At 43.9% G+C, this 13,849-nt stretch overlaps 1 protein-coding gene across 1 annotated transcript; it reads left to right on the top strand.

Annotated features, from left to right (window-relative positions):
• The first annotated feature begins 4,432 nt into the window (after window positions 1–4,432).
• Window positions 4,433–13,198, top strand: klhl8 (kelch-like family member 8). Its single transcript, XM_084694072.1, has 12 exons — window positions 4,433–4,519; window positions 6,282–6,510; window positions 6,822–6,883; window positions 7,373–7,538; window positions 7,707–8,027; window positions 8,172–8,358; window positions 8,604–8,747; window positions 9,071–9,182; window positions 9,341–9,509; window positions 9,950–10,109; window positions 10,978–11,179; window positions 11,433–13,198. The coding sequence occupies exons 2-12, from the start codon at window positions 6,304–6,306 to the stop codon at window positions 11,554–11,556; spliced, it is 1,854 nt and encodes a 617-aa protein (XP_084550198.1). The 5' UTR covers window positions 4,433–4,519; window positions 6,282–6,303; the 3' UTR covers window positions 11,557–13,198.
• The last annotated feature ends 651 nt before the right edge of the window (window positions 13,199–13,849 follow it).

The following is a 13,849-nucleotide window of genomic DNA, read 5'->3' as shown; positions in this document are numbered from 1 at the left end:
TTTCTGGCAGTTTTTCAGGGTCTTTTTTTCGCTGATTACCCTTAATAAAAAAGTTACTTTTATGTGGTTTTGAGATAGGTATCTTAAAGAGAACTACATGCTTATTTGCATTAATCTTGTTAACATGAATTCATAATGTTTCAATTTAGAACAATTTACCGTAATTCCCAGTAATCAAGAATTTGACCTATGAAGGACTAACAGCCCAAACCTGAAAATACCTCACATTTTTTGCACCAGGCTTGTGCAGTAATGCGTGATGACAACTGGATGGACAAGGAAAAAGACACAGACATTTTATAACCCTGTCTCCAAATGTAAAAATATATATATATATATATATATAATCTGGTGCTTAAAGGTGCATGTGTCTTTGCACCTAGCTTCTGTCACAACGTAAGTTCATCTACACATACTGAAACAAACATTCACACTCTCCACAGCTTCTACATTCTCCAGGCAATGACAGTTGAGTTTTGATACACATTCGTGGCGCGACCGTGTCAGTTTAGCTTGAACACATACCACTCAGTGATGTGTCAGTTCAGAGCTTAGGCAGTACATTGGCTGTGTCACTATCGATTCACATGTTGACGTTACAAAATGGCCGTGCTTGCTTTTAATGAAACTTAACATCAACAGTGGGCCACAATTGATGAATAGCAACCCCTATTTGTCACTGCTATCAAATTATGTAGAGGCAAATAATTGATTCACCTGTTGTAAATCAAGAAGCATTAACATGGATTCCGGCAGTTTGGCTCCACTCATAATATCCTAAAACATACTTCCCACAGAGTTCCAGCTTGACTGTCATTTAATTAACCAAAGTAATGTATTTCATAATAATGATTACATACCACATACTTAATCTTTTTGGGGGAAGAAAATGCAAAAACAAAAAGGTACAAAGGTTAACCAATGTCTACTTTTTGTGTGCAACTCCTCTTTCATCACAATGAAGTTAACCACAATCTTTCACTCATTTCACATCCATTTGTTAAGTACCTCTTTGGTGCACCAACAGTATTGTTTAAGGTCAGCTACTAGATGTTGGTACCTTGACTTTGTTAGAGTATATGGTCCAACATACAGTATATTCTGTGTGTCTCTCATTCAATTACTCTCTTAGAAACTCGACCCACAGTTGCTCACAAGTAACAAGCCTGCCACCTAGGGGACAAACTATGCCCCCTCAGTCTTGCAAACCAAACTTCCAATCTGACAAACCAAACCACAAATCCTAAACATTATACTGTTTACAAGGTTAAATGATGCAGCAGGTTTTTTTTTATTTCAAATGATACACCCTCTGTTCAAAGCTGGGATCACCACCTTAACTTTTAAATTCTGAACAGCTCTAAATTCGACAGCTCTTTGAGCCCAGGAGCTGTAACTTCAAACGCCTCAAAAATAATTTCAACTAATCAGCCATAGTCTATAACTAAAAAGACACTACAAAGTAGGTTTGTGATGATATATTCCACACAAACGACTATGGATATTTCCAAAGCGTGTTTGTATAGATATCTGGACCCTTTCTCATGAGTCCTCATGAGTCCAAGATAATCTTAACATTGACAAAAGCTCAATGATATGCTTGAGGGATCTTGAAGTAACGAGTTGCAGCTTTGTTCTTTGGCCAACTTCTTTTCAAATTATGTAATTTGACTAATCTTTGGATTGATAAAAAACAAAATATACTTGCAAATGGGGAACCAGGTTCCATGTCATTACTGTTTGTCACACCGCCTAGCGCATAGACCTAAATGTAACTTCTCATAAACAAATTGCAAATAAGTGGTTTCAATTCTAGTCAGCAGGACACATGCAGACATTTCATAACTTAACTTAGTATGTTTTGAATCCCTTTCACCAAGGATTAATGAATGTATTTATTCATTTACTATACTTATGGACTTCATGTTTTACATTTATTATGATTCTGCCCTGTTGCCTGGTTACAAACCTCCAAATATCTATCAAGTCATAGACTTCAATGGGGAAGTCTGACTGCATTCTTTATATAAGTTGTTGAGGCCTTTATGTTCTTAATGAGAAACAAGTGTCAGGTTTATAGGTCATACAGGGTGGACCTATCGGTGGATAGGTACCCCCTAATAAATACATGGAGAACCATACACGAAAGAGAAATAATGTCACACGTCATTTGTTGTAAATTTTTTCCATTTATACGTTTACGTGTCTAGGAGTTTGAGCAGTGGGTTTTGTTGAATTGTATTAACTCTATTGTGAAAATAATTATTATTAATGAATGATTAATTACATATTATTGTTTTAAAATACAATTATAAATAAATACATGGATTAAATAGTTTAATAATAAATACAAAGTTGAAGGAGCACCAAACATAAAAGATTAATTATAGTAATGGCATTTACTAATCGTTTGGACTTTGTTTTAGTGTTTTTAGTTTTAGTGTTTTATCTGAAGAACAGGTTTTGTTGTTTGTTGTAACCTTTTTTGTCAAAATTACAATGTGAACAGACGTTATAAAATGGAGCAAATAGGTGCTTGCACATTGCTCCAACACAGCAACATCCTAGCATTTTGATGGTGGCTGTTGTATTTAGAATGTTGGCAGAAAAAGGCAAGGGCATAGGCACTCTGTGCACACTGACCCAACATAACAGCTGTACATACCGGAAAGCTGTGTGAGTGAATGGGGAGGTTATTGGCAGTGAATGGAATGTGCCCACTCTCTGGGTTCAGGTGCCGGACCATTGTCATGGAGGCAGTTGCCCAGAATGTCGAGATCTGCTCCACCATGCTGCCACTCTCTTCCCCCCAGAGCAACTAGGCTTAAGTTCAACTCTTCTCCTCCATCCACTCCTTTCATCTGTTCAATGGCCTCCTTCTGGTCTTAAATAGTCTGTCATGACCAGACCCCCCCCCCACATACACCCCCCCCTTCCAGGGTTACGAAGGGAGAGAAGCCTGGAACCAGACAGGAGCATTTGTATGACCCAACTGTTTGACCCCAGCTTCATCCTCTTGAAGTACAAGTTGTTATTATTACCATACCAACTTGTATTAAGAATTGTAGTTTTAAATGCCCTGTTAATTCCTCAATATTTGCTTTTACTTTGCAATAACAATTTATTACAATGGTCTTTGCCAAATGTCATAATTTTTTTCATATTTAATATGGGTTGGGATGATTGGTTGAACTGTGTAGATGTTAATGTGTAATTGCTGGAGGCATTTTATTGCACAATCCAATAAAATGAAATGGCTCTCATATGACCTGAAATACAGGGTACTGCGTAACTTTAAATACCTTACATTGCACATTTCTGTGTTGATTGCTCCTGGTCTGGATTTTTACAACGCTGTGAAGCACTTGAATTGATATAAAGTAAACATTTAAGTGTGTACTGCACTGTCACTACTGGGCAATAAACAAATGAAATGCCACTGAGACATCACAATATGAACAGGAAACTGTATTCAATACTCGATGCTGTGCTACGCTGTGAATACCTTGCGAAATAGTTTGTTAATAGGATTTTTACCACTTTTCCTGTGGTTCAGGCGGGGGGCTCGGCCGGCCCTCATGATTGTCGGCGTGGTAAAAACCTGGTGGTAGACTCAGGCTAACCCTAACCCAGCTCCTCCTTGACTCCGACCAAGCTCTCAGACTCAGGAATGTGGATCAGTGTTCAAGCATATGCAATATGTCATGACCCAATGTGGGAAGGTACAACTTTTGTTGTGTGTTTTTAAAGCATGTTCTTGGATCGTGTTTTCTGGTGGTGCATGTCGCCTGTTAACAGTCTGTGTTTGTGAGTCTGTGTCAGACAGTGAGTGTCTGTGTGTTTGTTGTAATGGGGGAGGGAGGAAGAGGACGAGAAGGAAAGAGGGAGGCCATGTTGAAGCTAACCCCAACTTGATTTATAAAATGTTAACATTTTCAGGTGATTTCACCATCGTCATGAAAACTATAGGCCTTGGAATGGGCAACTTCAGTTAAACTTTGATTCAGTCAAAATTCTATACTTTATGGCATTGGGTCAGTGCAATGGACTTGTATGTAGACACTCATTTCTAAAAAGCAGTCATGTTTGACCCTTCACTGTAATGGGATGTTCTATGATATAAAATAATTAGTGACTATCACAGTACATGTATATTCAATATTCCATAAAGGTATAATACAATCATATGAAATGAAATACACACAAAGTACACTCATTGTGTCCTATCAAATCAGATTTGACTGGTTTAGACAAACTGCAACAAATTCTACATTGAATTGGAACTGGGTTTGCAGTGAGGAAACACAACAAAACATTTTATATCAAATTTCGTATCAGTAATTGGTGACGTCCCATGGCTAAGTCTCATTGTATTGAACATTGCATGAAAACCTTAACTAAATTAAACTACTGTTCCCATAAGGCATTGCAAATAACAACAAACGTGTCTGGGTTCTCTTTGCACTCTACAGCTACCTGTGAATGAAGACAAACAAGTAATAATTTGCTGCAAGATGAGGTAATGCAAAGAAAGATATAATATAACAGCGTTAACGTTGCAAAAGTTTCCTAGGATCGTAAATAGGTCATGTAATTATAATTCCTAAATGTCACTCGATTAAGGCGTTAATTGTGCCATTGCAAGTAGCAACATTTTTGCAACACAACAGTACTGTAGAGCATGATGTACTTAAACGGTGGCGTTGGACTTTTGACATTTTAAATATGCTTGAATTAATAATAAACGAACAAGAAAAAACATTCTTATGTTAAAATGTGTGGTCCTCGTCAAACTGGTTTCTCGTCAAACCGTGAAGCAACATAACTGAGCTAACCTAGCTACAGTGCGCAACGTTAGCAAGCTAGGCTAGTTCTTCCAGCTACTAGACTAGTCTATGTTAGTTACGGCGTGTTGCATATGTTATCTCTAAGCTTTTATTGACTGTTGTTTGCGACTTTTAGGAACATAACGGTTTTGTCCGCTGCAGCATTGTGTTTCATCAAGAATTCAAGATAATATTTCACCTAGTTTCACCTACCTCCCACCTGGTTGCCCTGTTTTCTAGCTACAGTAGCCTACTGTAGCTCGCAAGCTAGCGTAGGTTGATGAATGAAACGGTATGTAAACATTGACTGATTCATCCATGACTTGAATCCGTACACTATATAGCAGTGAATATTTATAATTGTGATCATCCAACTTTAGTCTCTGTTATGATTTATATCAGCGCATGTACTCTGATTACACAGCTACTGGCAATCGATAAGTCATTCATTGCTGGGTGTCATGCTATTCCCAGATTAGGCTTGTCTGCTTACTGTATTTAGTAGGCTATTTGGAGGCAGGCAAGCTAATTAGACCACCACGAAGGGATTCCTGAGGCAAACATGGCACTTGGAAAATGAAAGTGGGTTGTATGAGGAGGGGGTGTGAATAAGTAATTAAACATGACAAAAGTAGGTTGCTATGACTGCACAACCGTCCTCTGTGCATCCCTTCTTTGGATAATGTGGCATGTTGCCCTTGCTGTGATGGTCTGTGGTGCACAAAGACTCTTGCAAGGCTTGTCTCACAAGAACCCCCCCCCCCCCCTCTCTATCTTTTGCACTCGGTCTCCCTCGATAAAAAGCTAAACCAAACTTTTTTTTTTACAGTACAGATTCTTGACACTGTGAATTTGAATTGTAGGGACATGAAGTTGAAAGCAATAATCGCAATAGGCTGATAATAAAGTTGGCCCAGAAATAAGGAGCCTTTGACCATGATCTCTTGTGTTTTGCCCTTTAGAGCTGAGTAGAATAGTGATGAGGGCGCAGTGTGGGTTCCACTGAGTCTATTCAGTAGCAGGAACTCAGCCAGAGAGTCAACAGCTCAGCTCCATCATTTGCGCGGTGCGTGTAGGTGGAAATGTGAATCATTCGTTTCCTGTACTATTCCAAGTGGAGTCTGCAATATTTTGGCAGTCTTAACATCAGGATCCAGTTGCTCTTTATTACCGCCAGTGCCTCCTTGAGCAAGAGAGAATCCTGCCTGACCGCATTTTCCATTAAGTAACATACTGTGGAGTGGATTAGGCAGGAGGGAGAGAGAGGAAGAGGAGGGTTGAGGAAGAGCACGGACTCACTTGCTGTAGTTGGCTCTTCGAGACTTGCAGAGAAATCTCACCCTGCCTATCTAGAACAACGTTTTGGACTGTTATTTTAAAAGGACGCTAAATAGGACAAATTGCTTCATTTTCGATTTTTCTTCCTTTCGCCTGGCCAAATTCTTTTTCCGGCAGGAGTGGCTCACTGTAGACAGCCATGGCGCCTGGAGACATGGTGCCAGAGCACGCCAAGCAGCAGAAACCCAAGGAGAAACAGCAGCGGCCCAGCCCAAGGAAGGCCTCTGTGCGAGACAGCGAGCCGGATGGCTCTTTTGTGTTCGAGGCCTACGAGGCATGGAAGGACTTCCATAACTCCCTCAGGCAGTTCTATGAAGTCGGGGAGCTCTGTGACGTCACACTGAAAGTAGGTCTGACCTGAGCACAGACTTTAGTATTGGGTCCGTGTTTACAATTGAAGTGAACCTGCTGAAGAACTGAGCGCTGGGGGGAAAAAACATGGCCAATTTGGCCAGGTGTCTTCATAGCCTTTTATTTTGTTGGCCTTTTTATCTAACTTGGTTACCTCTTAAAAAATCCTCAGTATTCTCATTTAAAAGGCAGTTGTTTCTTAACCAACAAAAGAGCATGGATATTTACGGGGAATGAAAAGCTTGTGAGTGCACATGTTGATGGCCTTCTCTCTGTCTCTCTCCTTCCCTCCTGTTCTTCCTCTAGGTGGGCAGCAGGCTAATACCATGCCACAAGCTAGTGCTGGCCTGTGTCATCCCTTACTTCAGGTACGTATATGCATTTTCCTGTTTTCTCACTTGTGGATTGTCGTGACTTTTATGCTCTGTAGCTACCGCAGAGCATCCTGAAAGAACTGCTAAGTGCTTTACTCTTTCTGCCTGTAGGAGTTTTTCTTAGGGATATAACAGACAAACCACAGGGTTTCCCTCAGCACTTTGCAGTTAAGGAGGCAACACATGCCTGCCGCCTTAACTACGTTCGGTTTGTTTTTTTATGAGCAATATCCGCCATGTTACTCTGTCCTGTTTTTTCCCTTTAATTCCAAACCGTGACCAACGTTTTTTTTTTTTTTGGACAAACATTTGGCCTGCCGGCAAACCCCACCTTACCACCTTAACTAACAATTTTTTATGTGGGAAACCCTGAACCATGTCTTTGGATTTCACTAAACATTGCAAAAATTCTCGTAAATATCTAGACCAGAGAAAGACGTGTGGAGACGTGTGTCTGACTGACCTTGTGTGACGTCCTCCAAGGGCCATGTTCCTTTCAGAGATGTCCGAGGCCAAGCAGGACCTGATCGAAATCAAAGACTTTGACGGCGACGCAATCCAGGACCTGGTGGGCTTCGCCTACTCCTCCCGGCTCACCTTGACCGTGGACAACGTCCAGCCGCTGCTCTACGCCGCCTGCATCCTTCAGGTCCTCCTCCTGGATTCAAAGCTAGGACACAGAACAGAGAATACTCCCTCACTATAGCATCGGGATCATGGTTCTGACCATAGTGACGCACAACTGACTGCTTTGAACGCAGCACATCCCTACCCCCCGCCATAGTCTTCAACACTACCCCAATGTCTGTCCGAGCAGGTGGAGCTGGTGGCGCGCGCCTGCTGCGAGTACATGAAGGCCCACTTTCATCCCTCCAACTGCCTGGCCGTGCGCACCTTCGCCGAAAGCCACAACCGCGTCGACCTGATGGACATGGCGGACCGCTACGCGTGCGAGCACTTCCGCGAGGTGGTGGACTGTGAGGACTTTCCGTGCGTGTCGCCGCAGCACCTGCGCACCTTGCTCTCGTCCGGCGAGCTCAACATCCACTCGGAGACGCAGGTGTACAACGCCGCCGTCAAGTGGCTCAAAGCCAACCCCCAGAACCATGAGGCCTGGCTGGACCAGATCATGTCTCAGGTGCGTGTGTTTGTGCGAGGGAGAGGGTATTTGTCCTCTTGTGTTTACGCTTGCACATGGAAGCTTGGGGGTTGTTGACCGCCACGTGTGTTTTACAGTCGCGCCACCTCATGCGTGTTTCATACCAGCGTTGCGTCCTCGCAGGTGCGCCTCCCCCTGCTGCCTGTCGACTTCCTGACCGGCACAGTGGCCAAGGAGGAGATGATCAAGGCCAATCTGAGCTGCCGCGACTTGCTGGATGAAGCCAGGAACTACCACCTGCACCTCAGCGACAAGGTGGTGCCCGACTTTGAGTACTCGGTCCGCACCACTCCCAGAAAGCACACGGCAGGTAAGGCCAAGGCCCGGATTGTTTTATGACCGTGAGAGAGAAAAAAAAAAAAATGTGTGACTTGGGAGTCAGGTGGCTACTTGCCTCGAGGGAATGTCCCTGTACTTACTGTAAGTCGCTCTGGAGAAGACCGTCTGCTAAATGACTAAATGTATATGTTTACCTCCAGTACTGAATAGCGGCTGCTGTTGTCGAGTGTGTCTTCTATTTTCTGATTGGTCCTTCCCGCTGACCCCTCCCTCCAGGCGTGTTGTTCTGTGTCGGTGGCCGAGGCGGTTCTGGGGACCCGTTCCGCAGCATTGAGTGTTACTCCATCAGCAAGAACAGCTGGTTCTTTGGACCGGAGATGAACAGCCGACGCCGGCACGTTGGCGTCATATCTGTAGGAGGTAATGCAGGGGGAGGGGAGGAGGGAGAGAAAGGAGGAAGACAAATGGAAGTCGACACAGAGGCTGTCGGAAATACAGAACACACAATTAACGGTTCAATGGATGACGTGTTACTTTTAAGGAGGGGTGGGCATGGAATCCCCCTGCTAGATTCTCAAAAATAGCTCTTTGACCTCGACCGGGCAAATGCTCAAGACGACAAAAGCACTTTTGGGGTGACAAGCCGACAGATGGATAAAAGCTGTATTATTTCGAGAAGTAAGGTCAGAATCATGCATATCTTCTCCTCTGTTGGAAGCATGGCTGACCTTGTTTGTCCTCAGGTAAGGTGTATGCCGTTGGTGGCCATGACGGCAGTGAACACCTGGGAAACATGGAGATGTTCGATCCCCTCACCAACAAGTGGATGATGAAGGCCTCCATGAACACAAAAAGGTGGGTTGACCATTTGGTTGGAGCTTGATTGGCCTTTTCGGCGCAAAACGTCCTTAGCGGGACGGGACCATCCTATCAGTTCCATTGTACTATTGTTGACTTCCATTTTGCCAGTTTGCCAGCTCAAGCCTTTGGTGCGTGTGTGTGTGTGTTTGTAGGAGGGGAATAGCGTTGGCTGCTCTGGGAGGGCCTATCTATGCTATCGGAGGCCTGGACGACAACTCGTGCTTTAACGACGTTGAGAGATACGACATTGAGTGCGACCGCTGGAGTGCTGTGGCCCCCATGAACACGCCCCGGGGAGGGGTGGGATCTGTGGCATTAGGGGTAAGACAGACACGAACACCACCAGAAGGTGGGCAACTGTTAGCGGTACTGGCCTTACGCGGTCGACAACAGGTTAGCAGTTACTGCACTGAGCCCTGTGCAGGTGTTATAACAGGTCATTTACACACGCCCCAGAACAGCCACCACATGCGAGGTCGATTCTCTTGATTGTTTTACAACCCAGTGAAATGACGTTGCGTTCGACGCTTGCTTTGAGTTAGAATGGCTAACGCTCAGTAATAATGTGTCATTTTGATAGCGCCTCTTCTCAAACTCAAGGGCACTTTACTATAGTAATACAGTACAATGAAACAAAAACATGGCCTAAACACATTTAAAAAAGCATTAAGGAATAAAACACTCGTAGCTTGGTCAACAGCCCTTAAGGTCCCACTAGAGATTTGTTTCTCAACCTAACCAACCTTAACCCCCCCCCACAGAGCCATGTGTATGCAGTGGGGGGGAACGACGGCGTGGCGTCCCTGTCGAGCGTGGAGCGCTTCGACCCCCACCTCAACAAGTGGACGGAGGTCAGAGAAATGGGCCAGCGGCGGGCGGGCAACGGCGTCAGCGAGCTCAACGGCTGCCTCTACGTCGTGGGTGAGAGGGGCGCAGATGACACACGGCAGCGGGTTACAATTACCTTTAGTCATTTAGCAGAGCGACTGACAGTAAGTACAGGGACATTCCCCCCGAGGCAAGTAGGGTGAAGTGGACACAGTCTTTTTTTTTTTTGGCACGGTGGGGAATTGATCCGGCATCTTTTTGATTGCTAGCCCGACTCCCTCACCGCTCAGCCATCTGACTCCCTTGGTTCCCTGTCAGCGGACACAACTGACCTGGCTTGGGCCCGATTGGGTGGTCACTTGAGCTTTTACGAGTATGTCTATTTTCGATCCCGAACGCTATCCTCGAGAGGCTATCTAGCAGTTTGAATGTTTTTGAACTTTGGTGTTTTTGAACGCCTCCTCACCCGGCTGCTCTTTGAGATGGCGGGATCACATGCCTCCGGGCCTACGCCCTCTCTGTTTTTACACAGCAGCTTATGTGAAGCAGGGGAGGGGAAAAGGCCACGTTAAGTAAATCTGGTTACTGATTACAGGCCATGCATGAGGACCCAGAGTTTTATTGGGTCACCTGAATTTTAAGAGTCACTCAAGGCTGATTCGAAGTTCAAGTTTTTTGGGGGATGACTCGGCGGAATTGGCTCGGAGCGGAAATCAATTCTCAACGCCTGATGTTTTCATTTAGTGGCTACTTTCTGGCAATAGGCTGTTGCTGAGCTTGTGCCCTTGTCTTATGTAGAACATACAGTTAACTGTATCACTTTCAAACTGCCCCTCTTGTTCGTCTTTCCACCAGTCTTCCCCTTCTCCCCCCATCGCAATCCACGACCGTTCTGGGATTCTTCCCTGTGTGTCTGAGCCCATCTCTGTCGCTGAACCCCCTTTTTTCCCCCGTCCCACAGGGGGCTTTGACGACAACTCGCCGCTGAGCTCGGTGGAGAGGTTCGACCCCCGGCTCCGCCGCTGGGACTACGTCTCGGAGCTGACCACGCCCCGCGGCGGAGTGGGCGTGGCCTCCGTCATGGGGCGGGTGTTTGCCGTCGGGGGGCACAACGGCAACATCTACCTGAACACCGTGGAGGCCTTCGACCCCCGCATGAACAGGTGAGCTGGGCAGAGTGGCACGGGGTGTGGTTCTCCGTGTTGAGACGCTATGGGAGAAGGTTCCATCTGCGTGTGTCGGTTCAGAACACTGTGCATCCCATCGTAAAGCTCGAGCTGTGTGTGTGATTGGCCTTTTCGGCGCAAAACATCCTTAGCGGAACGGGACCATCCTATCAGTTCCATTGTACTATTGTTAACTTCCATTTTGCCAGTTTGCCAGCTCAGGCCTTTGACGTGTGTGTGTGTGTGTCAGGTGGGAGCTGGTGGGCTCAGTGTCCCACTGTCGTGCCGGAGCGGGCGTGGCTGTGTGCACCTCCCACATCAGCCAGATAAGGGACGTGGGCCAGGGTTCTAGCAACGTGGTGGACTGCATGTGACCGCTGGACACCAGGACCCTGACCAGGCCGGCACGACTGCCAATAGAACACTTGTCCCAAACCCAACCACACGGACATGGAGTCGTTCCACCTCCTTTTTTTTTCTTTTTTTTATAAGCACTGACCATCAACACTCTCTCGCGATTGGAAATTCGTTATCACCACAAAGGCTAAATGCAATTCTTTGACTAGTTACAGGAACACTGCACAATCACTTGCTGTCTGTGCCCCTCAGAATACTTTTATGCACCATGACGGACAGACGGTCACCGAGACTTTGCGTAGATTTGTGTCCGAATCTTCTTCGGCTTCTCTTAGCCCTGTGGAAGCCGAAAAAGTGTTTCAGTTGTTTTGTTTTGTATATTTGCGATATTTACAGTTTATTTATGTATTTCACGATGTACTGTATTCCTGTGGTTTTGTTCTTTGACCTGGTTACTCAAGGGAACATGACTGACAGCATTCTGTATAGTGAGGCAAACAAGCTTCATTTTCTATTGAACAAAGGTTTTCTCTTAAAATAATTGTTTTTCCACTTGTTATCCCGATAAATAAAAAGTATTCAGGTATTTCAGATAAGTATAGACTTAAGGTTTTACCTGTCATAGACTTTGTGTCTCAGAGAGTGTGTCTTTGCCTCAGCGCTAATCTGACTATCTGCCGCTTGTATTTGCGTTTGAACAATCATTCCTGGCAGGAAAGGACCGGGTGGGTCTGTGTTGGGCAGACTTGGATCTGAAAATTACACTGCAATAAAAAATGGCTGCTGTTCTATACTGCCAGGGTTAAGTGAAAGATTTTTTACATAGACGATCTCTTGTGCCCAATTCAGTAGCCCTGGACAATTTGCAAGTTATCATTCTTTGGATGAATTTGATCTTGTCCCTTTGCCGCCTTCCCACCTCACCTAACTAAACTTCCACAGGGAACATACAAAATTTGGACAGAATTTATAGAAAGATGGAGAGAAAGGTTACACTCTATGTAATAAATATTAGGACCATTGCCACAGGGAAAAGGGGACAATTAAGATAGCTGGACTGTCAGTGATTGAGCGTATGTTAGGGAGTGTAAGGAGATGGGGAATGATCTGCCAAAAGGTTAAGATATATTTTAATATATGGAGTATCACAAACTCACTGCATATATTTTGCGTTATCCTTTAATATCTTATTGAATTTGTTGTGCACTATTTTCCTAGAATAGCAGTAAGGATTGACTATATATTTTGTCTGTTTTGTACTGTACATTTTGATGATATTTGATGAAGAGTTGGCAGTATCTGCTTTTGTAAACTCTGATATAAGAGGTAGTTGCGTATCCTGGCCACCTTAAGGCATTCAGGTAACTGTTTGGATTTATTTTTGGTTCTGTTTTTCAAAACAGGTGCGTGAAATTGAAATGTATGAAAATATTTAAATACTTAATTGAGATGCCATGTTAGATACGCTGTTTGTGAATGCAGTCTAACTCATGTAGGACAATTGTTACACCAGACAGAGCTATGCTGACTGACAGAAAATGTCTGGCGCTTTTGTAAACCTGATCAGTATGTTTTGATGCACAATATGCTGTACTTTTGAGTTTCTTTCATTTTTACAGCTGGCTATTTAGTTGGTGTTATTAAAATATGTATTGAATTCATGAATCTAACTTGTCAGTTATTTTAAAATGATCTATAAAAGGGCATACATATTTGGTTTAGTGTGCAGTGCACATGAAATGGCAAAAGTTGTATGGCTCCCTCACCCTATGCCCATACTGTACATAACCTCAAGTCCCAAGCAATACCCGCAGTTATTCCCTATTCTCATTATCAGCGATTTTCAGAAGTATGCTGAAGAATATATACATGATGTCTCGATCTTATATCAGAATTGGTCTTTATCGTTTTGTTGATGGTTTTGTAACCCTCTATACCCACTTACTGTAAAACAAGTTAAAAAGTAACGATTGATGCGTTATATAAAGTTTACTCATTTAAGATATGTGGTTGTTGTGTTTTTGGACTTTGAGAGTTAAGAATTGTCAGTGTCAAACATAATACTCTCACAATGATCCATGCTGTTACGTTAAATCTTGGACATTGGAGACACAGGCTTCTTTACTTAAGGTTATGGTTATTACATTATTAAAGTGACCAAAACAGCTTTCTTTCACCTGAGGAATATAGCAAAGGTACGACCATTCATAAACCAAAATGATGCAGAGAAGTTGATTCATGCTTTTATATCCAGCCGGCTGGACTACTGTAACACACTTTTCACTGGTCTTCCCAAGAAAACCACTGAAA

This window comes from Hypomesus nipponensis, chromosome 27 (genome assembly GCF_054491055.1).
Source record: "Hypomesus nipponensis isolate SF chromosome 27, ASM5449105v1, whole genome shotgun sequence".
NCBI classification, from domain to species: Eukaryota; Metazoa; Chordata; class Actinopteri; order Osmeriformes; family Osmeridae; genus Hypomesus; species Hypomesus nipponensis.
The sequence above is the reverse complement of the archived record's forward strand: the minus strand, read 5'-3'. Positions and strand labels throughout refer to the sequence as shown.